Source organism: Sminthopsis crassicaudata, chromosome 2 (genome assembly GCF_048593235.1).
Source record: "Sminthopsis crassicaudata isolate SCR6 chromosome 2, ASM4859323v1, whole genome shotgun sequence".
In the NCBI taxonomy this organism is placed as follows: Eukaryota; Metazoa; Chordata; class Mammalia; order Dasyuromorphia; family Dasyuridae; genus Sminthopsis; species Sminthopsis crassicaudata.
The window spans coordinates 189304713-189329770 of record NC_133618.1 but is presented as its reverse complement, the minus strand read 5'-3'; the positions used below and the strand labels follow the sequence as shown (position 1 = coordinate 189329770).

The window sequence follows — 25058 nt, the reverse complement described above, 5'->3', positions numbered from 1 at the left end:
TAGCAAGTTGCTTGGCCCTCTGCAAGAAGTGAGTCCAGAAACTTCCCTTTAAAAAGAGTCTTCAGACTTCAGGACTCAGGTTCCCAGGCTTAGATGCTTATCAGTATCCAAAACCCAGATCTCCTGTTGGAATTAACAATACATCAAAGGGGTGCTTTTTGACCAGGATTTCTAATTGAATCAAAGGCTCTGGCATCCTAGAAAGATAACTTATCTGGAGGGGGATATGCCTTCCCCAGGAGAAGCTGAGACTCCAAACCATTTTGGAGATCACAGATCAAAAGGGAATATAGTTTCAGAGTGATAATCTTAAAGGGAACACAGTTTCAGTAAAGGGAACAGTTTCCCTCCCCCTTCAACATAATTGGTCATTGATTATTTTCAGAATGCTATAGTTGTCAGAATTGTCTTACTTTATGTTATTAATGGAATTTCAGAGTTGTTTAAGTTTACTTTTCTTATTATTGACTTGCACATTTTTTCGCATGCTACTAGTTTATCTTTTTTTTAAAAATTGACTTCATATATCCTTTGACCATTGCCTGTTAGGTGTTTTATTTTATGTATTTGAATCAGTTATCTATATATCTTGACTATCAGATAAATTTACTACAAAGATTTCCCATTAATTCTCTTCTAATTCTAACTGAATTGATTTGATTATATACAATTTTACATAATAAAAATGGCTTATTTTTTTTTTACCTTATGGTTATTTACACTTCTTATTTAGTTAACTTCCTCCCACCTCAGTCTTTGTTGTGAAAAGTATTATTTTACTTTTTTTCTAATTTTTTCAAAAATAATTTGACTTTTTGGGTCATGGATCCATTTGGACCTCAGTGTAGTATACAAATGAGATGTTTATCTAGTACAAATTTTTATCAGATTGCTTTCCAGGTTTTTTTTGTTTTGTTTTGTTTTTTTTAGGGTAGTTTTTGTTATCTAGTGACTTTCTATGTGAGGTACTCTATGCTGCTATGTTCAATTGTTTTTAGTTCTCTTCCGCTTCCAATCTGTTCATTCATCAATTTTTCTATTTTTAAAATCAATAATTTCATAGTAATTATATTTTAGTATTTATCTTAAAATAATTAGTAAAAATTTAAATATAAATGCTGTATAACATAGGATAGTATATAGCAAAACAATGTTAGATCTCCTTCATTCTGACCTTCCTCACCCCACTATTATCCTTGTAATTCTTATCTTTTTGTTCTTCCAGATGAATTTGGTTATTATTTTGTGTGGTTCTATATAGTAATACTTTATAGTTTGATTTGTGTGAAACTAAATCTATAATTATTTTAAATAGTGGTATCAGTTTTTGTTATATCGGTACTGTCCCACCATCAATGCTTATAATTTCTCTAATTATATGTCTTCATTTATTTCTGGAAAGAATATTTTATAGTTGTGATCATATAAGTCCTAAATTTGCCTTGATGTCTTAGGTCTCATATTTTATGGTATTTTACCATTCTTTTAAAAAAATTTTAACATTTTTCTGTTGGACTTTGTTACTAATATTCAGAAAAATTGACATTTTTTCTTTATTTTGATACTTAAATTATTTCAAATTAATTTTACTTTAATTTCTATGATTCTCTAAGTATACCATCAAATCATCTGATTATAGTAATAATTTTGATTTTTAACTTGTCTATGCTTATTTTATCAATTATATATATACATATATCACACCTCAAGAACATGGTGTAAGAAAAAAATTAGTTGAAGGAACTATTCAGTATTAGTTGAAGGATATCCAGAAGACATGATATGGAATGATGAGATCAAACTCAAATAAAAACAGATCCCTACAGAAAAACACTAATTAACATTGCATTGTATTAAATTTTCATTTATTTTTTAAAATATTTCCTATTTTACTCTGGAATTTTGCTGGCAGAGTCTGACACCTTTAGACTTTAGGAGATATGATAAATAACTTTCTCTAAAATGCAAAGATCTACATGTCAAAAGGGATTATACTTGTCTTTTTCATTAGGAATAAATTACACAGAGGCAGATTTTGTCTGGAATTAAGATCAGAAAATTATAGATTTAGAATGGAAAGGAACTTAAAAGCTATCTTTCTTGTTTTACAGATGAAAAAAATGAGACCTGGAAAGGTCAAGAAACTCACTCATCTCAAGCTGGTAGTAAGTAGCCCAGCTGATATTTAAACCAGATCTCTAACTCCAAATCCTATACTCTTTCCAAAGTACCATACTTTCTCTAGATAGAAACTTTCAAACAATTACAGCTATCCAAAAGTGGCTTGTATTTATTTCCTTCCCAACCCTTCTTCCTTCATTTATTTATTTTAATCTGCACCTGGGATTTCACTGGTGTAGGGAATACCTGATGAGAAAACTATTCACTAAAATTTATTCAGTCTTAAGCTTGCCTACGGTATTAGGGTGTTAAATAACTTGAGTCATATAGCCAGTTCCTAAGTTTAACAAGAATTAAACCTTAGTTCTTCCTGACCCTGAAGTCAGATATCTATGGTGTCTCTTACTGGGAATACTTTAGAATTGTCTCTTAGACTCAAGTTGGACATGGCACCTTAAGTGCCATGAAATTCTGAGATTCTGTGACTACTGACTACTATCTTGGAATTTTTGTTCAGAAACAATGCATGGGTGTTCTAGGTTTTGATAGCACCTGGGGGCAAATACACACCTGTATCTTCCTCAAGCTTATGGGAATATGGAAGAAGTGGGAAATCAGAGCTTCCACTACAGTTGGGAAAACATGAGAGACTCCATCCACCATGGCAGAAAACACAGAAGAATAGAACTATATGCCTGGCAAGTGTATTATGATTGTATACTATGCACTACAATAGGGAAGAATAGAGAATAGGAAATTTAGTAGCACAAGGAGATGTAGAAGGAAGCACACATATTGATGAAATCACAGATCCTTTAAAGGTCATTCAAGTGGACACTAATTTGACAATGCAGTATGTAATTGGATTTTATTATTTGTCCTTCATTCTTGAAAAGGACTATGACATGAGAAAGACGTCATGGCTTGCAAGTCAATTGGATTTAAGTGAGGGAGGACTGTGCAAAGTCACCAACATCACACTCTCCTCCCATGTAGCTACATAAAAGTGAATTTACTGGAGCCCTATTCTTTAGTGTGTTTTTGCCAATGTGAGTGAATGAAAGCAGGACTTTCAGAAATAAAATCATCACATGATAGACTGGTATACTTTTTTCTTAATTTAACATTTTAGTTTTCCCCCAATCACATGTAAAAAAAAAAAAACATTTTAACATTTTTTTCTCATTGAGAAGTCAAGCAATTTGATAAAGGTTATATATATTCGGTAATGCAAAACATTCTTCCATATTAGTCATGTTGTGGGGAAAAAAAAAACAAAACTCCATCAGTTCTTTTTCTGGAACTGGAGTTGCTACAAATATTCTTGAATGAATAGGTCCTTTTTCCTTTTATTTTTTTTCTTTTTTAAAATTTCTTTGGGATATAGACCTAATGGTAGTATTACTTGGTCAAAGGATATGCATGGTTTTATAGCCCTTTGGACAGAGTTCCAAATTTCTCTACAGAATAGTTGTATACAGCTTCACCAGTGGTGCATTAGTGTCTCATAGCCCCTCCAATATTTGTCACTTTCCTTTTTCCAGTGGTAGATTATTACCCAGAAACACTTATAATAACAAATGGTCTATGGATATATTGAAAAAACAGTGACAGAGACCTAGGGTGTCTTTTATTGACTTTTTGGCTTATAAAGTGAAGGAATTGTGGTATATTATTAGGGAAAAATTATGGTACAATGGAAAGAGCAATGGATTTGCAATCAAAGGACTTATGTTCAAATGATACAACAAAAGTTAGGAAAATCTCTGGAGATAAGGCTGTTCCCCAAAACTGTGTGTGTCCATAATTTCATAACTTGCAGTCAGAAAAGTCTGTGACGCTAGGGATATCTCTTGATAGACACCAAATGGCTCAGTATAGTTTTTAAAGCTGGGATAGTTCTGATTGGCTTCAGAGCTGCTGGTTTTCTGCATGTCCAGCTGGGTTCACTCTCAGTCACCACCAAAGATCGTTGGTATGTCAAGTGAGTCCTCATACAGTTCTTTTGCTTACTTGGATAATGGAGTGGGGGTGGGGAAGCTCATTTTTACCTTCCCTTCTGCTATGACCATCACCTTTTCTTCTTCAGTTATTTCCTATTTATCCTTTATATAACTTGTTTGTACATATTTGTTTGCTCGGCTCCCATTTGATTATGAGCTCCTTGAGACAGGGACTGCCTTTTGCAGCTTTTTGCATCCCTTGCAAATAATCCAATGCCTAATAGTGACTGAATGAGGACCGGATTTAGGGTCAGAAGTCCTGGGTTCAAATCCGAATAGGATCTTCCCTACTTTATGAGTCTCAGAAGAGTTTTCCCATTTCCTGAAGTTAACTTACTGGGGTTCTTAACCTGGAGGGTGACACTCTTAAAAAATATTTTGGTGATTATTTCAAAATAATTCATTGTTTTGTTGGCACATATTTTATGTCGTGTAATTAAAACATTATTCTGATAAAGAGTCCATAAGCATTACTAGGTTACCAGAGAGATCCATGAGACAAAAATACTTCACAACCTTAGCCTAGATAATCTATCTCTAATTGTCTAACGCAGACAGCCTAAGACTAACATAACTCACCTGGAATTGGATGGCTCCGCCCACCCCGTTAGACCCGCCCACTCCCGTCTCGTCCACCACTCCTGGTTCACAGAATTTTAATTATGGGTGGGGCGAGAGTGGGGTGGAGCAGAGGCAGGGAGTCCCCCAGGGTGCATGCGCAAATTGTGGAGTCGTAAGGCTTCTCTGAATCTCCTGCCCAGGGTAGCAACATAGACACGCGGAGAGCGCCTCAGCCAATCACCTCGCGGGGAGGAGGTGGGGCCTCCCCCCTCTCGGCGTTCTGAGAAGGACGCTCGGTGACTTCCGGCAATAACCCAGCGCGGCTCTCCGGGCTTGCAGAGCGAGGCGCTTCCACGGGATCGGGGCAGGAACCAGGTAAGGGGGAAGACACCCGGAGACAGGAGCCCTCCTAAGCTCGGGCCGCCCCCGACTCCTTCGAGGCCCCCTCTCCCTCCTCCGCCCCCACTCCTTCCCCTTCTACCCGACTCCCATCTGCTTTTGTGCTCCCCCGCTCCCTCACCAGTGATCTCCATCCTTCCTCTTCCACTCGCCCCTTCTTTGGACGCGTTTGCACGCCCGTGCTCGAGATCCCCTTCCCATCCTCTGCTGTCTGCTCCCATCTTCCTGCGCCCTCGGTCCTGTCTCCCCGCTGCTTCTGCCGGGCCCCCTTGCCTGCATCCATTTCCTATCTCTTTGTTCCCCCCTCCTTTCCTTTCTTCTTCTCTGGGCTCCTTTAAATACCTTTTCTCCCCGCCGCTTGTGCTCCCCGCCTCCTCCTCTTTGTCCTCTGACCCCTCTCCCGGCCTCCTCTCCTGGTTTTACCCTTCCCCTCCATCCCCGGTCCTCGGCCGGCCTGCCTCGCTGACTACCTGACACACCTGCTGTGGTCTTTGTTGCCTCTTCTCCCAGCCTCCTTTATGGGAGTCAATCCCACCTTTTGCAGTGAGCCTCTGCCATGCTGGCAATGCTGCCAATCTCCTTCAAAGGTTGTTTCTAACATATCCCGCATAGATGTTAGAAAGTAGCTGTTTAGTCGCCTCCCCCACTGGATGGTAAGCTGCTTGTAGGCAGGGACTGCTTTTACCTCTCTCCTTATCCCAGCGCTTAACACCGCGTCTGCTGCATCGTAGCTACTTCTCGTATTCCCTCAAATCACTTCTTTTTAAATGGAGTCTCATCACGTGAATTATCTTTTTCCTTTACCCCTGCTGATTCTCTTCTTCCTACTGACAAATTACAATTCTAATCACTTTTCTCCGTCCCGTTAAAAACCAAATCACAGAATCACATCAAGGTGTTGGATTTAGATAAGACCCTAGAAAAATATCTGACCGGGGATGACGTAGGTGCAGTCCGCTGTACTGTACCATGCCCCTCCCATTTGCAAAGATCAAGTCTTGATGGCCAGGACCATCTCTTTCCTCTCGTTTTGGACAATTCTACAAGCATGCCCAAAATAAAAAGAATACCCATCTCCTAAATAATATTTATATTTATTTTCCTTTGGATTCTCTCCATATTCAAGCAGTATCCCTTTGCTTTCCTTAACTTTATTCTTATTACTCTGCCCTAGATTCAATATTAAAACAATATTCATTCTCTTTTTTCTTTCCTTAATGAAAGTCTTATTGTAAACAATCTAGAAATGGAATAATCCTAAATTGTTTTTGTGTTTATAGAAAAAATAATTTTGAGTGGATATCTGTAATGTCCTATGTGATATGGACTCAAGTCTTATAAGAATGAGGGCGGGTATGACCTCAGACAAATTATTTACTCTCCCCAGGCCTCAGTTTCCTCATCTGAAAACAGAGAGGGTCGAACTACATAACTTCTGTGGTTCTTTCCAGTTCTAGACCATGTCCTGTGTTCCAACAGATCTCATTAGAAGACTGAAGAAATGTGCCCTTGAAATGTATAGTGATTAATAATAAAGTCAAAAATATATCCTTCTTGGAGATCCATTAACTACCTGTAAAAACAACCTTGCCATTATAATCAGTTGTTAATGTTGTTTGTTATGCTGTTAAGCTTAAACTATTTATAGATCATACCTTATATTTAAAGTCTTATTATCTTGAAGACCAATTTAATAACTAGTTAATGATTTCCAAAGAGTGTTTGGTTGCTGATCTTCCATTTAACTGAGAAAGAGATGGCAAGACATTATGAAGGGTTCAGAAACTTTTTTGAGGGTTAAATTTACATTTTGTTTGAATCATGTTTTCCATATCTCGTTGCAAAAAAAGCCTTTCAATGTCAACTTGTTGTAGCTGAGTCAGTAGACTGGGGTTTAAATGCTGTCTCCAATACTTAAAAATTGTGTAAGTTTGGGGAAGTCACTTTCAGACTTAATTTTTCTCAATTGTAAAATGAAAATAACAAACATTTTCACTATTCAATTTCATAGGATTGTTTTGAGGAAAGTGCTTTGTATACCTTTAAGTATAAATTCAATGTCAATTATCATTTCTATTGTTAGATCTTAACTTTAGATTTTTAGTGTTACATAGTACCATGATGGGTACTATGGTTCTTTTTTTATTTGAGAAAAGCAAGTGAGAAGTAGAATTCTGTCATGTGATTGATCACAAAATTGTCAGTGTCTCAGTTCTAAAAAAGGTTTTTAATCATTGTGATCGTGCTTTGCACATAGTAGGCACTTTATAAGTATTTGTTAATCAGATTGTGAATATTACAGTTTTGTTCCTAATACTTATACAATTGAGAGCAATGTGAGACCTATACCTTTTTCTCTGGAAGGAGCTATGCCTTAAATTAAGGGATTTAGGTAAAAATGAGGCTTTTGTTTGAAATAGAAAGAGGCAGTTATTAGGAAGTATTATCATTTGATGTCTCTCCTTCCTTTTGTGACTAAATTCCTTGAGAAGTCTGGTTTCAATAGGTCTTTGCTTGCTTGCTTTCTTCCCAGTCTTATCTTTACTGTCTATATTCTGGCTGCTGACTCCCATCATTCAACCAAAACTGCTTTCCCCAAATGGCCAAATCTGAGGGCCTTTTCTCAGTCTTCTTTCTTCTTGACTTCTCTGTAGCCTTTGACACCGTTGATCACCCTCTTTTCTTTGATATTCTCTGCAAGTTCTCATGGCACTGTTCTCTCCTGATTCTCTTCTCACCTATATCTTATTAATGGCTTTTTTTTTTTTTTTTTGGATCTACATTCAGGTCAAGCCCACTAACCTCAGATGCTCCAGATCTTTGCCCTAAGCTTTGTTGTTTGTTCCCCCCCCCCTCTCCATATATATATATATGTATATGTGTATATATATATATATATATATATATATATATATATATATATGTATATATACTATTTTACTCAGTAATTGTATATCAATTCTCATGAATTCAATGATCATATCTATGCTGATGTTTCTCAAAGTCTACTTATCTTGCCTTAATCTCTCTATTGACCTTCTGACCTCCATCTCCAACTGCCTGTCAAACAACTTGAAATTTAAAACCAGTATACATCTTAAATTTAATCTGTTCAAAAACCCTTCCCTTCTTCCTAACTTCCCTTTTGTTGTTGAGGACACTACCATCCTCCCAATCACCCAGGATCATAACCTGGGTATCATCCTCTATTTCTCAATCTCACCTAATTTAATTACCAAGACCTGTCAATTTCTTGGTTGCAACAACTCTTCACTATGACCCATTCTCTCTTCTGTCTACCACCATTCATCACCTTACTCCTGGATTACTGAAATAATCTACTACTTGATCTGCCTGCCACAAGTTTTTCCTACTACAGTCCAATCTCCACTTAGCTATTAAATCTTCCAAAACAAAACTTCACCATACTACCTTACCTAAATAGACTTTAATGGCTCCCTCTCACCTCTGTATTAAGATGTAAAGTACTCTATTTGGCATTCAAAGCCCTTTATAAGTTGTACCCCACAATTTCCTTTCTAGTTTTCTTATACCTTACACTCTCCCATATCTTTCGTGATCTAGTGATACTAACCTTCTTGCTAGTCTTTTCTCTTATTGCTTGATTTTTGTTATTTCTACCGTCTGCCCCCCATCTTTGAATCTCTTCATCTCTTCTCCTGGCTTCCTTAGCTTCAATCCCAAGCCAAAATCCTACCTTCTATAGAAATCTGTACTTGTTTTCTTTTAATGCTGGTCTCATTCTTCTGTTAATTATTTCAAATTTATTTTATTTATTTTGTATGTTACTTCTTTGTATGTAGCTCTTTGCAAGTTTTTTTTCTCCTATTAGATTGTGAGAGCAGGAACTATATTTTTTAATCTTTCTTTTTAACTCCAGGGCTTAGTATAGTACCTGGCACATAATAGGCACTTAATAAATATTTATTGACCAGCTGACTGACTGAAATGGGCTTCATGGCAACTGAAGGTTAACAAATATTGGAGTCACATTTCTACTAAGAAACAAAGGAACTAAGAGCCTTTCTCATTCCCAGAAATCACAGAATGTCAGAGTTGAAGAAGGGCATAGGAAATTATTAGTGCAAAGGCACAGAGATGTATTAAGTATCTACTGCATGAAAGATTTTGTAATGTACAATGTGGACACAGTGAGGTGTTGATGCATAGATATCCTTGGCATCTGAAGAAACTTGGCAAAAAAAATTTTTTTACTTAGGGGTAAATATGACATCTATTTAAAAAACAAATTACATGCAAAAATCAATAACAAAACAAGGTAATATGAGCTATTATTTTTATTGGGTAAAAGTTCCAAGAAATGGTAAATTCTACTGGTATTTGAAAGATAGGATTTTTGAGAACAGGAGAAGCTAAGAAAGTTTTATGGCAGAAATATGACATGAATATTTCCTTAATGGAAGAGTAAACTTTAAGATTTGGAAGGATCCTTAGTGGCTATCTAGACTGATCCATTTCCACAAAAGAAATCTCCATGTGGCTGAAAAATAGTTGTCAGGTTCTGCTTGAATATCCCAATTGAAGTTTCCTTTTCAGCTCAAACACAAACTTCTGACAGGAAGCCTTTTCTGATCCTCTCTGGTATTCTATTTCACTCCAAATTATTTTGTACTTATTTTTAAATACTTAGGTATATACCTATTGTGTTCCTTATTAAAATTTAACCTTTGGGAAAAGAATATTTTATTTTTTGTCTTTGCACCCCAGCACCTATCATAGTGCACATAGTAAATTATTTGATTAATTCTCTCTCAGATTTTTTAGTATTACTATTTGACTTAGGCATTTGCATTGATAGAGGAGATTTCTCTCCATAAGTTTTCTTCACTAAAGAAAAAACAGTTCTAATCAAAATCAACAACAGAACTATTTTGATTATATTTGTCCTAGAATCTTAACTCTAAGGTTTTAATTATATCAAAGGTTTATAAAACATTATCCAAGATCATACAAGTAGTAAATAGTATAATTTGACTTCAAGTGCAGGGCTTTTTCTGTAGTGTATTCCAGAGATAGTGATTTAGAAAAATGTAGCCCTAGTGGTTATATTTCATGATGTCAGATTTTCTGATATTCAAAGGAACACATTGTCTTTCCCCTAAATATAATCCCTTTTTCCTTACATCCTTCTTTTTGTCTTGTACATAAAATTTGCCATCTAAGAGTCATCCTTTGTTCTTCTCTCTTCAGTTTCCTCCATATCTGATCATTTGCCAAGTCTTGTTGATTGTACTTTCCCAATGCCTTGCGTGTATGTTCCTTCTTTCCATTTTCCTTTTTTTAAAAAAAATTTTAAATTTAAATACTTCATAGTAATTTAAATATTGAATTTAATAAATATTTAAAGTTAATAAAAAAAGACAAAGAAGTCATGCATATAGCCAAACATAAGAGAAGATTCAAAATGCAAAGTAATAAATTTCTATTAAAAGAAAATCTTCATAATAAATAACTACACATTGTACTGAGATCTTTACTTTCTTATAGGTTTTCTTTTGTTCTCTGTTGTATGCTTTTTTATTTTTCTCTCTTCTCTGCCACCCCAGAAGGCTGCAAGTAAGTGCAGATGCACATATATATAGATACCTATAATTTGACATTTATACATTCATATGCATCAGGCCATATTATGCTTATTTCTACTTTTCTTTTGTTTCTCTGAAGGTGGGTAGCATCTTTCATAAGTCTAAGTCATTCCATATTTTTCTAATTCACCAGCTCATCATTTACAGCAGTATTCCAACCTTAGACTGTATTTTTTTTTACATAATCTAAAACAATATTGATTAATATGGCTGACATATAATGTAGTTTTCCTCTTTTTCTTTTTAACTAAAATTTTGTCTGAGATCATGAATACTACTTCTGCCTTTTTTACTTAATTATATCCCTGATCTTTATTTTATGGTGTGTATCTCTCATTTGTATAACATTTCCTGAAAGCAACATTTTAATCTACTGTCTGTTTTTGTTTTAAAGGTGAATTCATCCAGTTGACATTCTAAGCTATTACTTGTTATTCATTTTCCTTCTTCCTATTTTTCTCAATATTCTTCTCATCCTATTTCAGTTCCTCCTCATTTCTCTGCTTTGCTTCTATACCTTACTCTATTCCACCCCATCTTACTCCTCTATTTTATTTCTACCAGATACCTTGACCTCCTTAACTTATCCTCCCCAAGAATTTCTCCCTTGCCTTCTTTTGTCATTCTAACACTTTGCCCTCTTATTTCTTTCTGAATTTATAAGATTTCTATACCCTTCTAAATATATTCTTCCCTTTTTGACCCTTTCCTGATGAGTAAGATTTCAGTATTACCCATTATTGTACCTATTAGCTTTTCTATCTCCTTTTCCTTTTTTGCTTCATTTGTATGAGATTCTTGCTCCTTTGTATCTCTCCCTAGACAGGTATAGATAGATGGATGAATAGATTGATAGATAGAGAATCACTCCATCATACCCATATCAGTCCAAGCCTTTCTTTCCAACTGCTCAAATAAAAAGGGCAGTTCATATATAATAAGTAAATGATTTGACTTTATTGAATTCCTTATAACTTGTCCTTAATGTTTACTTTATATTTCTACTGGATGTTATATATAGAATTTTCCTTTAAGTTCTACTATTTTTGTCATAAATATCTGAAAGTCTTTCAGTTCATTAAATATTTTTTTCCATTCAGAATTATACCTAATTTTGCTGGGTAAGTTATCCTTGGTGATAACACCAGGTCTTTTGCTCAGTGAATTGTAGGATTCCAAGACTTAAGATCTTTCAACATATTAACTTCTAGGTCTTCTGTATTTCTTATTGTTGCTCTACAATATTTAAATTAATTTTTTCTTGTTGCTTCCATTATTTTCTTCTTAACCTGGGAGCTCTGAAACTTTGCTATGATATTCCTGCAAATTTTCTTCCTGGGATCTATTTCATGGGATTATTGATGGATTTTTTTTCTATTTCTGTTTTTCCTTCCTGACAACTTCAAGGCAATTTTCCTTAATAATTTCTTGTAATATTGTATCAAGATTATTTTTTAATCATAATTTTCAAGGAGCCTGACTATTTTTATATTATTTCTTCTCAATTTGTTCTTCAGATTAGTTGTTGGGTTTTTTTTAATGAGATATTATATTTTCTTCTATTTTTCTCATTTTAAATTTATTTTTAATACTTTTTCTAGGTCTTAGAAGGTCATTAGCATTCCCTTTGTCCAATTCTAGTTTTCAAGGAATTATTTTCTTTCTTAAGATTTTGGTTTTCTATTTCAGGTTTGTTGACTTTTTTCCATAATTTTCTTGATTTTCTTGGATTGTTCTTATTTTTTTTTCTAACTTTTTCCCAATCTTTCATATTTGATTTTTAAAACTCTTTTAAAAATTATTCTAAGAAATCTTTTTGTGCTTAGAGCATTTGACATTTCTCCTTGAAAAAGGAGTAGCTTCTTTTTTTAACAATCATGATCTCAGACTATATTTTGCTAAAAAGATTTCACAATGAAATAATATCAATACTAAACATATGTGCTCCAAATACTATAGCATTCAAATTCTTTTTTTTTATATATTTTTTATATTATCCCTTGCATTCATTTTTCCAAATTATCTCCCCTCCCTCTACTCCCTCCCCACGATGACAGGCAATCCCATACATTTTACATGTGTTACAATATAACCTAGATACAATACATGTGTGTAAATACCATTTTCTTATTGCACAATAAGCATTAGATTCCGAAGGTACATGTAACCTGGGCAGACAGATATTAGTGCTAACAATTTACATTCACTTCCCAGTGTTCCTTCTCTGGGTGTAGCTACCTCTGTCCATCATTGATCAACTGGAAGTGAGTTGCCTCTTCTTTATGTTGAAGATTTCCACTTCCATCAGAATATATCCTCATACAGTATTGTTGTTGAAGTGTATAGTGATCTTCTGGTTCTGCTCATTTCACTCAGCATCAGTTGATGTAAGTCTCTCCAAGCCTCTCTGTATTCCTCCTGCTGGTCATTTCTTACAGAGCAATAATATTCCATAACCTTCATATACCACAATTTACCCAACCATTCTCCAATTGATGGACATCCATTCATCTTCCAGTTTCTAGCTACAACAAAAAGAGCTGCCACAAACATTTTGGCACATACAGGTCCCTTTCCACTCTTTAGTATTTCTTTGGCATATAATCCCAATAACAGCAATGCTGGGTCAAAGGGTATGCACAGTTTGATAACTTTTTAGGCATAGTTCCAAATTGCTCTCCAGAATGGCTGGATTCTTTCACAACTCCACCAACAATGTATCAGTGTCCCAGTTTTCCCACATCCCCTCCAACATTCATCATTATTTGTTCCTGTCATCTTAGCCAATCTGACAGGTGTGTAGTGGTATCTCAGAGTTGTCTTAATTTGCATTTCTCTGATCAGTAGTGATTTGGAACACTTTCATATGAGTGGATATAGTTTCAATTTCATCATCTGAGAATTGTCTGTTCATATCCTTTGACCATTTATCAATTGGAGAATGGTTTGGTTTCCTATAAATCTATATATTTTGGAAATGAGACCTTTATCAGAACCTTTACTTTTAAAAATATTTTCCCAATTTGTTACTTCCCTTCTAATCTTGTTTGCATTAGTATTGTTTGTACAGAAACTTTTTAGTTTGATGTAATCAAAATCTTCTATTTTGTGATCAGTAATGATCTCTAGTTCTCCTCTGGTCATAAATTCCTTCCTCCTCCACAAGTCTGAGAGGTAGACTATCCTCTGTTCCTCTAATCTATTTATGATCTCATTCTTTATGCCTAAATCATGGGCCCATTTTGATCTTATCTTGGTATATGGTGTTAAGTGTGGATCCATATCTAATTTCTGCCATATTAATTAACAGTTTTCCCAACAATTTTTTCCAAATAATGAATTTTTATCCCTAATGTTGGTATCTTTGGGTTTGTCAAAGATTAAATTGTTATAGATGTACCCTTTTTTGTCCTTTGTATCTAATCTGTTCCACTGATCTACCGGTCTATTTCTTAGCCAATACCAAATGGTTTTGGTGCCTGCTGCTATATAATATAGCTTTAGAACAGGTACACTTAGGCCACCTTCCTCTGAGTTTTTTTTCATTAGTTCCCTTGCAATTCTCGACCTTTTATTCTTCCATATGAATTTTGTTGTTATTTTTTCTAGGTCATTAAAATAGTTTCTTGGGAGTCTGATTGGTATAGCACTAAATAAATAGATTAGTTTGGGGAGTATTGTCATCTTTATTATATTCGCTCGGCCTATCCAAGAGCACTGAATGTCTTTCCAATTACTTAAATCTGACTTTATTTTTGTGGCAAGTGTTTTGTAATTTTTCTCATATAATTCCTGACTTTTCTTTGGTAGATGGATTCCCAAATACTTTATACTCTCAACATTTGTTTGGAATGGAATTTCTCTTTGTATCTCTTGCTGTTGCATTTTGTTGGTGATATATAAGAATGCTGAGGATTTATGTGGATTTATTTTGTATCCTGCCACTTTGCTGAAATTTTGAATTATTTCTAATAGCTTTTTAGCAGAGTCTTTGGGATTCTCTAAGTATACCATCATGTCATCTGCAAAGAGTGATAGTTTGATTTCCTCATTTCCTACTCTAATTCCTTGAATCTCTTTCTCGGCTCTTATTGCCAAGGCTAGCTTTTCTAGTACTATATTGAATAGTAATGGTGATAGTGGGCAACTTTGTTTCACTCCTGATCTTACTGGGAAAGGTTGCAGTTTATTTCTATTGCATATTATGCTTACTGACGGTCTTAAATATATGCTCCTGATTATTCTAAGGAATAGTCCATTTATTCCTATACTCTCAAGAGTTTTTAGTAGGAATGGATGTTGGATTTTGTCAAATGCTTTTTCTGCATCTATTGAGATGATCATATGGTTTTTATTAATTTTATTATTAATATGGTCAATTATATTAATAGTTTTCCTAATATTAAACCAGCCCTGCATTCCTGGAATAAATCCTACTTGATCATAGTGTATTATCCTGGAGATGATTTTCTGAAGTCTTTTTGCTAAAATCTTATTTAAGATTTTAGCAAAAATATTCATTAAGGAAATTGGTCTATAATTTTCTTTCTCAGTTTTCAATCTACCTGGTTTAGGTATCAGTACCATGTCTGTGTCATAAAAGGAGTTTGGTAGGACTCCTTCATCCCCTATTTTTTCAAATAGTTTATATAGCATTGGGGCTAATTGTTCTTTAAATGTTTGGTAGAATTCACATGTGAATCCATCTGGTCCTGGGGATTTTTTTCCTGGGGAGTTGATTAATAGCTTGTTCTATTTCTTTTTCTGAAATGGGACTATTTAAGCAATTTATCTCCTCCTCTGTTAATCTAGGAAGCCTATATTTTTGGAGGAAGTCATCCATTTCACTTAAGTTATCAAATTTATTGGCATAAAGTTGGGCAAAGTAACTCCTTATAATTTCTCTAATTTCCTCTTCATTGGTGGAAAAATCCCCCTTTTCATTTGTAAGACTAACAATTTGATTTTTCCTCTTTCTTTTTTCTGATCAGATTTACCAAAGGTTTATCTATTTTATTGGCTTTTTCATAAAACCAACTCTTGGTTTTATTTGTTAATTCAGTAGCTTTTTTTACTTTCAATATTATTGATTTCTCCTTTTAATTTTTGTATTTCAAGTTTAAATTTTGGTTGGGGGGTTTTAATTTGGTCTGAAAAAGGAGTAGCTTTTTTAGCTCCATTATCTTCCTCTGAATATGATTCCTGATCTATTCTGTCCCCATAGTAGCTATCAATGGTTGAGTTCTTTCTCCTTTGCTTGCTCATTTTTATTTATTTTTGTTTTGCTTTATTTTTAGCAGCTATTGGTGTGATCGTGTTATTGTTCTGAGATATGGGGAATTCAGCCCCAAACCTCAGGTCCTTTTTACTATTATTTTCTGTGCCTGTCCCAGGACTCAACCTTGGACCCTCCACTCTGCTCCTATGTCATGACTGAAGCTCTTGTCCTACGTGTGATCTAACTCCCTTCAGTCCCTCAGATGGCTGCAAACTACAGCTGAACTCTCTACCTGGAACTGAAACCAGGGACTCTAGTCATGTGCAACAACCCACAGCCAGCTGGGTCCATGCTCCTGTTACTGCAGTCACCAGGGGTGTGCTAGTTCTTTCTCCCCAGCAGCAGCAGCCCAGTCTGTGATGAATTTGGTCAGCACAACTGTACTTGGCATTCTTCAACAATGGAAGGTCCTTTAATCTCCTATTTGCTGTCAAACCCACACTGTTTCGGAGATAAAAGTTTCTAAGGCTGAGGCTGCTTCCCATCCCCAGCTGCTATCCTAGAAATGTTTGTACCTCACTCTGGCTGAAAATATGTCCTTAAAGGTTGTCTTTCCTGAGGTCTTCTTAGATTGTCTTAGTAGAACAACTGCTTTGCCTTGACTTTTATTTATTTTCACTGCATTCTCTTTGAGGCAGTATTCTATCTTTTTCTATTCTTTTTCTGTGGAGGAAATTTGGGGAGTCAAAAGTTTTTTGATCTCTTGCCATCTTCTCAGAGTCCTCTATCCTGCTTTCCTTTTTCAAAGCCTTTTCTCTAGTTCAAAGCCTCATCACATTATCCTTGGATTTCTATTATAGCCTCTTAATTGGTCATTGCCTCACATACAGTTGGAAAGGACTTTAGCAGCATGTAGGCCAACCAGTACCAGAAAAGAACCCCTATTAAATGACAAGTAACCATCCATCTTATACTTGAAGACCTCCATGAGGAAAAACCTACAATCCCCTGGAAAAAAAATGTTTTTCTGACATCAAGCTTAAATCTACCTTGTAACTTCTACCTATTGTTTCTGTTCTGCTAACTGATATCAAACAAACAGCAAAAAAAAAAATAAAAATAAAAAAATACCTCTTCTGCATGTTATCCCTGCAGATATATGGGATGACAGCTATCATGTGCTCCTAAATCTTTCCAGGTTAATTTCCCTGTATCTGCCTCTTCCTTTTCTAATCCATCTTCCAAAAATCTTCAAGATTGATACTATTGCCTTTAACATAAAACATAAACACTGCTATTTATCATTTAGAGCCCTTTAAAATAGATCTATTTATCTTTCTAGGTTAATTACACATTACTTCCTTAACAATTGTTCTAGCCAAACTAGCCTATTATTCTATCCCTTGTTCTCATGCCTTTGCAATAATATCTCTTCTGTCAAATGCTACCTTCTATAGGAAGTCTTTTTTGACTCCCCCAGTTGTTTGTGCCTTCTCCAAATTACTTTGTAAATACTTTGCATATACTTTATATTTCTTACTTCATATCCTATCTGTTGTGAAATCTTCTATTTTTACCATCACATTTTTATCATCTCTTATATATGGTCCCTTCCTTACATTAATATAAGCCACACTTCCCATTTAGAGCCTCATCATCTGGACTATTGCAATAACCTTTTCATTCTTCTCAAGGCGCAAGTCTCTTCCCAAATTGCAATGTCCGGGCTAGCTTTCTGGAGGATCTCTGGATGGGCCTAGGTCTTAGCAGGAGAGTCACCATGAGAATGGTCAGGGATAGAGTCTGGAGTCTTTGAGTTCTCTCTGAGTTCGAGCTCACACTCACTCACATTCTCCCTCTGTCTCCAGTCCTCTCAGCCTTTAAATACCTTAATACAATTACATCACTACAGCACACTGGGCATTCGCCAACTGTAGAACCATTACATCACCACACTAAGTACTAAGTATATGTGAACTAGAGAACCATTATCTCATCAATCACACTGAGTAAATACCCTGTTGTAAGTATCCTTGTTTCAAATATACTTTTCCAGAGTTCTGGCCCTCTACAGCTCCCACTTTCTTTTGTTTTAGAACAGAGGTGGTCGCGTCCTCCCTGGCTTCTCAAGAATGGAGATGAAAACACCAAAGGGAGGTGATCATGCCCTCCCTGACTTCTCAGGAAGGGAGGTGGCCACCAAAGGGAAATGGGGAGTCAAACCAGATATTGTTAGCAGGTTTCTTCTGGGCTGAAGGGTCTTATTTGAAACAGAAATACATAAATCCATCAGCATGGGAGGTATTACACAAGCACAATATGAACCAACATGAGGAATTATATGTCCATAAATACTAGAGAAAGGAAATAAAAATAACAATCACACATATACCTCCTTCAGCAGCCAAGAAATAGTCCAAAACCAATCTATTGTCCATTACTTCATGTGTCAGGGAATCCAATGATTCCTGCAAGTTTTGAAGTCCTGTAGCAGTCTCATTAACAATTTTTGATGTTCATGAGTCAATTGCCATACACATTGGATTAACAGTCATGCTTTTTCAGTGGCACATGTAGTCAGAGATGGAACTACTAGATGTTTCTTGGGTCTTCTCCTTCGTTTCAAGGGTCTTCTTCGTCTCTCTCCAATGGACAAAGCGAATACAGCTCATTGGCACCCATCTGATTCCTTCTCTATCTGTAGAGATACAAGCAAACCCTTTCCCCAAGCAGTTAACCTAGCTGGTCCCTTCCATACACCACTTTCAGGATCTCTCCATATCACCTGGCAATTCTCTAAAGATATTGAAGCTGCTCACACTGGACACTGTCCTTCCAGTAGGTTATAAAACCTGTCTGCCGGAGTCAATGCATCTTTATCAAAAATCAAAAAATAGAGTAAAGAGTTAAATTTAAAAGTTCTCTAGGTGGCTTCCCCTTTCTTTTGTTTTTGGAGGAGCGTCTTGATGTCTCTCTTTCTTCTCTCTACTATTGCCTGTCCTTAATGTTTAAAAGGTATACCAGTGGTATGTAAAATCTAATACTATGCACAAAAGTGTGCAAAGTGTTTAGACGTATATGCAGGTCCATTATCTGTTTTTGTTGCTTGTGGCACACCCGTAATTGCAAATGATTGTATAAGGAATTCAGGGACCAACTTGGGCTGCCACTTTTGCTGCTGGTATTGCAAAAATGAATCCTGAAAAGATGTCTACCACAACATGGATAAAAGACAGATGACCAAAAGATTTATAATGGGTCACATCCATTTGCCAAATTTCATTGGTTCTCAAACCACAAGGGTTTTTCCCTGGAGGGAGCGTAGGAGCATAGAAAGGAATGCAAGCTGTACAGGCTTTTACTATGCTGCTAGCTTCTCCTTTTGTTATCCCAAATTGCAAATGTAAAGCTCCAGCAGCCTGATGATATTTAGAATGAGATTCTTGGGCTTCTTGAAATAAATATTGACTACTCTCTTTATAGTTAAGTCACGAGAGTATACAGCACATATGTTATGTTTGGATGCATCTGTAAAGATAGTTGGTCCTTTAAGAGGAACCTTAGAAACCTTTTCTTCAAAAATCCATTGCCAATTACATAAAAGCCATGTTGTCTTTAATGGAGACCCAAAATTTGGAGCTGTGGCCAGTGAAATTTGCCACTCTGGGATGGTTTCACAGCATACACTAATTTGTGCATTAGTATAAAAGGTGTATATCTTGTCAGGTCTTATCCCAGATAATTGTACTGCTTGCTTAATAGCCTTTAATAAAATTCTAGCCACAAGCTCTGGATAAGGAGTAAGGCTTTGGTCTGGTTGTACTGGGAGGTTCACCCACTCTATCACACTGTTTCCTTGATGAAGGACTGATATGGATGCCTCTTTTATAGTAAAAACTGATATTTCCAAGGATTTTTGAAAGAAAAAAAAAAGGTTCAACTTTTCACTCTGCTATTTACTACTTGTGTAACCTTTCACTTCTCTAGGTAACTAGACTAAATGATCCCTAAAATTTCTTTCAACCCAAAGTCTATGATTCTATGAATGTTGTATTCTGCTTTTCCTGTCCTTATTCTCTGACCCCATTCTGATTTAAGTCTTGTAGTTGGCTTGGACAGTTAAAAATGTTACATATCTAGGAAGAAAACTTGATTTTATAAGCACTTTTTGTAAAAGTGATAGGAATTAGTGAAGCTATTTTAAAATGTTCTCCTGTTTGTATGGTTTTTAATCACCCTCCTAAGACTTACTCTGGTATCCATAAATATGGATTTAAGTAACTTTCTTTTCTTAGAGTATATCATATCCTACAATTCCCATGTAATTAAAAAAATTTACATTTGTGTATACAGTTTAGCACTGGTGACGAAATTACCATTCATTTTCTTTTGTATATCTTATAAGTATCTCAAATTCTGTTATTTCCAAAACAAAATGGATTTATTTTGTCTTTAAGTCTATTTCTTCTTCTACCTTTCCTCTTTTTTTCCCATTACTCAGGTTTATAACTTCATTGTCATCCTTGACACTTTACTTTTTATTACTTTTCACATCCAAGTGTGTATTCCTTCCCTAATTCAGTCTTCTGTGTGCCAGAGGGCTCAGCAGTTTAGATTCTGTAAGAAGCCCTTTCCAACTTTCTTGGTAACATGCTATTCCTCTTTTTCTTTATTGGTTAGATGCTCAGGCTGCTCACCCGTTCACCCCATCCTTGTCCCTACAACAGAGAATTCAGAGTTTGATCAACTGTGCCTCACATTCTGTAAGTTGTGGACAGGGCCCCACCTCCCCACATAGGCATAACCTCTCATACTAATTGAGCAGAAAGTTACCAACTTCAGTCCTTGCTGTATTAAAGTGAACTCATGGGCCTTACCATCTTATCTATGCCTTTCCATCTCATCTTCAAGTCCATCAGTTCTTTGCACTGCAGTTAAACTCTCATATAACAATATGATGTCTCTTCCAGTTAGGGTATTAGTTCCTTGAGAGCAGGAGATGAATTTGAAGAAAGAGCTAGTTGTACAACTCATAGCCTCAAAAATGTTCATATAAATATCCCTTTTTTATAGTTAAAAAGGCATAAATGTCAAGGATTTAGTGGGATGAATTATAGGATTAAACAAAGACACTGCACAAGGATATTAAAAGTGACAGGTTAGATCAAAGTTGGGTGAAAATCAGTATTTAGAGAAATAGAAGTACTTTTGTCATTGAAATACAATATATACCACATAGATAGGAAATAAACAAATAACCTCAGCCAGGCCCTCATTGCTACTCAGCAATCCTTTTTTATCTCCCTAAACAATTCATTCTCCTAATTACCTAAAATGAACCTTTTTGTCCCCTCTCAAACATTGCATGACTTTCCTTTCCCCTCACCCTGTCAGCTGACAACCTTGCCTCATATTTTATTGAAAAAAATTTGAGGACATTCAATCCTCTTTTTATCTCATCTCATATCACTCACATGCCTTCTGCCACTATCTTCCTTCACCTTTTTTTTTTCCACCTGAAGCGACCTTCCTTGCTAAGGCAAACCCTTTACATGCTCAATTGATTCCATTCCATTACAACTTCTTCCTCAGTCATCCCCACTCTCTCTCTCTCTTTATTCTCTTCCTGCCTCCTGCCTAATTCTCTACTTCATACAAATATGCCCATATCTCCTGCTATTATGCCATATCTGTTCTGTCTTTTGTGACTCAGCTCTTTAAAATAGTTGTCTGCAACGACTGCTTCCACTTCCTCTCTTTTTACTCTCTCCTTAACTCTACAACCAAGCTTCCAATATCATCCTTCAATTGAAACAGCCTTCAAAGGTTCCAGTGTTCTCTTAATTGCCAAATACAATGGCCTTGTCCCCCTTTTCCTCTCTGCAGCCTTTGCCACTGATTCTTTTTTTAATTAAAAAAAAATTTAATAATAACTTTCCATTTTCAAAGTACATGTAAAGTTAGCCCTCAACACCCCTGCAAAATTCTTTGCTCCAAACCTTCCCCTTTCCCCACACCCCTCTGCCAGACAGTAAGCAATCCAATATAAGATTATACATGTGCAATTCTTCCAGACATACTTCCACACTCAGTATCTGACTGATTCTTCCCAGTGGCCTTTGCTGGTCTTCACCCAGATCATGTCTATCAACTTCATGTATCCCATAGGCATCTCTTCTGGGCTTGCGTCTTTTCTTCCTCTATATTTGATGAGAATGTCAATTCTCATGGATTTCATTTATCTCTGCTCTGATGATTCTTAAATCTACTTATCCATCTTTAGCATCTTTGCTAACTTTCAAATGTTATATCTTTAAGTGTCTAAAAGACATCTTGAATTAGATATACTCAGAACATCTAAAACTTTACTTCCTTACCACTCCATACCTCTCAGATTGGCTAAGAGGACAGGAAAAGGTAGTGATAAATGTTGCAGGGGATGTGGGAAAACTGGGATTCTGATGCATTGTTCCTGGAGTTGTGAAATGATCCAACCATTCTAGGAGGAAATTTGTAAATGTGCTTAAAGGCTATCAAACTGTGTATACCCATTGATCCAGCAGTGTCACTAGTATTCCAAAGAGATCATAAAAGAGAGAAAAGGACCCACATGTGTAAAAATGGTTGTATCAGTTCTTTTTGTAGTGACAAGGAATTGGAAATTGAGTGGTTACCCATCAATTGGGGAATGTCTGAATAAGTTATGGTATATGAATGAAATGGAGTATTATTCTACAAGAAATGATGAGCAGATTGATCCTCAAAAAAACCTGGAACAACTTACATGAACTGATGCAGAATAAAATGAGTACATCCAGGAGAACATTGTACACAGTAACAACAAGATTATGTAATAGTTATATAGATTTCTCAGCAATGTGGTTCTCCAAGACAATTCCAGTATATTTGGGATGGGAAATTCCATCTGTATCCCCAGAAAGAACTATGGAAACTTTTTTAACTTAATATAATCACAATCATCTATTTTTTTGTTCAGTAATGATTTCCAATTCTTCTTTGGCCACAAACTCCTTCCTTCTCTATAGATCTGAGAAATAGACTATCCTTTGTTCTTCTAATTTGCTTATAGTATTACTTTACGTCTAAATCATGAATCTATTTCCACCTTATCTTAGTATAGGATGTTAGGTATGGGTCAATGCCTTGTTTCTGCCGTACTAATTTCCAGTTTTCCCAGAAATTTTTGTCAAATAGTGAATTCTTATCCCAGAAGCCTTTGGATTTATCAAATACTGGATTATTATAGTCACTGACTATTGGGTCTTGTGTATCTAACCTATTCCACTAATCAACTGCTCTATTTCTTAGCTAATACTAAATGATGACACCTATACAGTAGCTGTCTTTATGGTGTCAAAGAACTGGAAACTGAGGAGATGCCCATTAATCTGAAAATGGCAAAATAAGATGTGACATATGATTGTGATAGAATACTACTTTGCTATAAGAAATGATAAGCTGGTTAATTTTAGAAAAACATAGGAAGATTTGCATGAAATAATACCATAAAGAGCAGAATTAAGAACGATGGCCTTCTCTAGTATAGGGTAGGTATGGAGGGAAACAGTTTAGAATTTTAAATGCAATAAAATAAATACAACTAAAAACATGGGGGGGGGGAAGAGTGGAAGGCTATTGTAATAATACAAGGAGTGAATTAAACTAACTTTCTTTTACCAGCTCTGGTTTCTAGTGTCCATAGTATGTTATAGAGAAAGAGTTAATGTCACTATTGTAAATGTAAAGAGATTTTTTAAAATTATGTATTTGTATAAAATGTATTACATACGTATATATATTTTATTGTATAAATGAAAACATTTTTATAGGGAAAAAATATGCCATTTTTGGGTCAAGACTGGAGATCTCCTGGATGGAGTTGGATTAAAACAGATGATGGTTGGAAAAGATGTGAATCCTGTAGTCAGGAACTTGAAAGAGAGAACAACCAATGTAACATCAATCATGGCATGTAAGTTATAACTATTTATTTATGCTTTGATACAGTTATTTTTATTTTAAATGATAGATTTATGGAATATACATTTTGACTTTTAAAACATTTTTCTGATGAAGATATGCAATGTCTTTAAATATGGAATTGTACTTTGCACTATATAATTTATATTCTATATGTTTCAAGGACATAAATTAGCATGTATGTTGAACTTGTTTGAAATTAATTAAATAAATATTGGTGTTCATTTATTTTTTAAAAATTATTGAAGTGATGATATGGTGACTTTCAGGATCTAGTGTTTCATCAGAGTGGGTATTACCCTCATAGTTTATTATATTAGATTATAGCTATTTTTAGGCCTTCTTATCCAGTATAACTTTTTTTTGATCAGTGAAAGATCTCAATGGTAGAGAATCAGAGTGGAATGCTGACGGTCAGTTTATCTAATTCTTGAAAAATTATTTTGCCCCTTACTTTTCTGGTCATTCATGTCCATGTTTTTGTTTTTGGTTTTTTTTTTACATTACATCTCTTGTTCTGCTTTTTGGTAACCTTGAAACCTTACTTATGGCTTGAATCTGAATTGCTTAAAACTCATACTACTGGTATTTGATTTCATGTTTCACAAGCATCTTGCATCCCCAAGGAAAATATTACTCTAAGAGCTTTCTGTTGCATAGGTGTTTGAGGTCATGATTTTCCAAATGTCATCTGGCCTAATCTCTCCTCTTTTGAGGTCAGTAGATAGAGTCCTAGGACTGGAGTCAGAAAGACTTCAGATCTGGCCTTAGACACTTAGTAGCGGGGTGACCTGGGTGTTTGCCTTAGTTCTTTATTTATAAAATGAGCTGGACAAGGAATGGCAAACCACTCCCATTTCTACCCATTTCTACACTACCCTTCTACCTAATGCTTTCCCCACCTTCAGGTCTCAACTAAAATCCCTTTTAATTCAACTGCCTTCCCTCTCATTTACATTCATTTATCCTAGATTACACACACATAAACACACACATATAGAAATATAAATAATATACACACGTATACATGTTTGCAAACATACTATATATGTATATATGTGTGTGTCTTTATATTTGGGTAGGGTAGAATTCTAAGCACTGGGGATAGCAGAGAAAATACTCAAAGCC

The 25058-nt window shown here is 35.4% G+C and overlaps 1 protein-coding gene and 1 long non-coding RNA gene across 8 annotated transcripts in view; one reads left to right on the top strand and one right to left on the bottom strand.

Annotated features, from left to right (window-relative positions):
• Positions 1–5707, bottom strand: part of LOC141555271 (uncharacterized) — a 109784-nt gene extending 104077 nt beyond the window's left edge. Inside the window, exon 1 of the long non-coding RNA XR_012486136.1 lies at positions 5620–5707. This is a non-coding gene — a long non-coding RNA (uncharacterized LOC141555271). The remainder of the gene's footprint in view (positions 1–5619) is intronic.
• FBXO25 (F-box protein 25) overlaps positions 1–25058 on the top strand; it is a 158154-nt gene that overhangs the window by 44485 nt on the left and 88611 nt on the right. For 2 of the 7 annotated variants that reach the window (XM_074287993.1, XM_074287987.1), the window contains exons 1-2: positions 4886–5060; positions 23780–23922. Coding sequence is in view for 6 of the 7 variants with exons in the window: in XM_074287987.1 (XP_074144088.1) it covers positions 23789–23922 (134 nt within the window). In the remaining variant the exon portion in view is untranslated. Of the gene's footprint in view, positions 1–4884; positions 5061–20673; positions 20693–23779; positions 23923–25058 lie in introns of those variants that run through there. The other 5 variants (XM_074287991.1, XM_074287988.1, XM_074287992.1 and 2 more) reach the window with 4 other exon arrangements.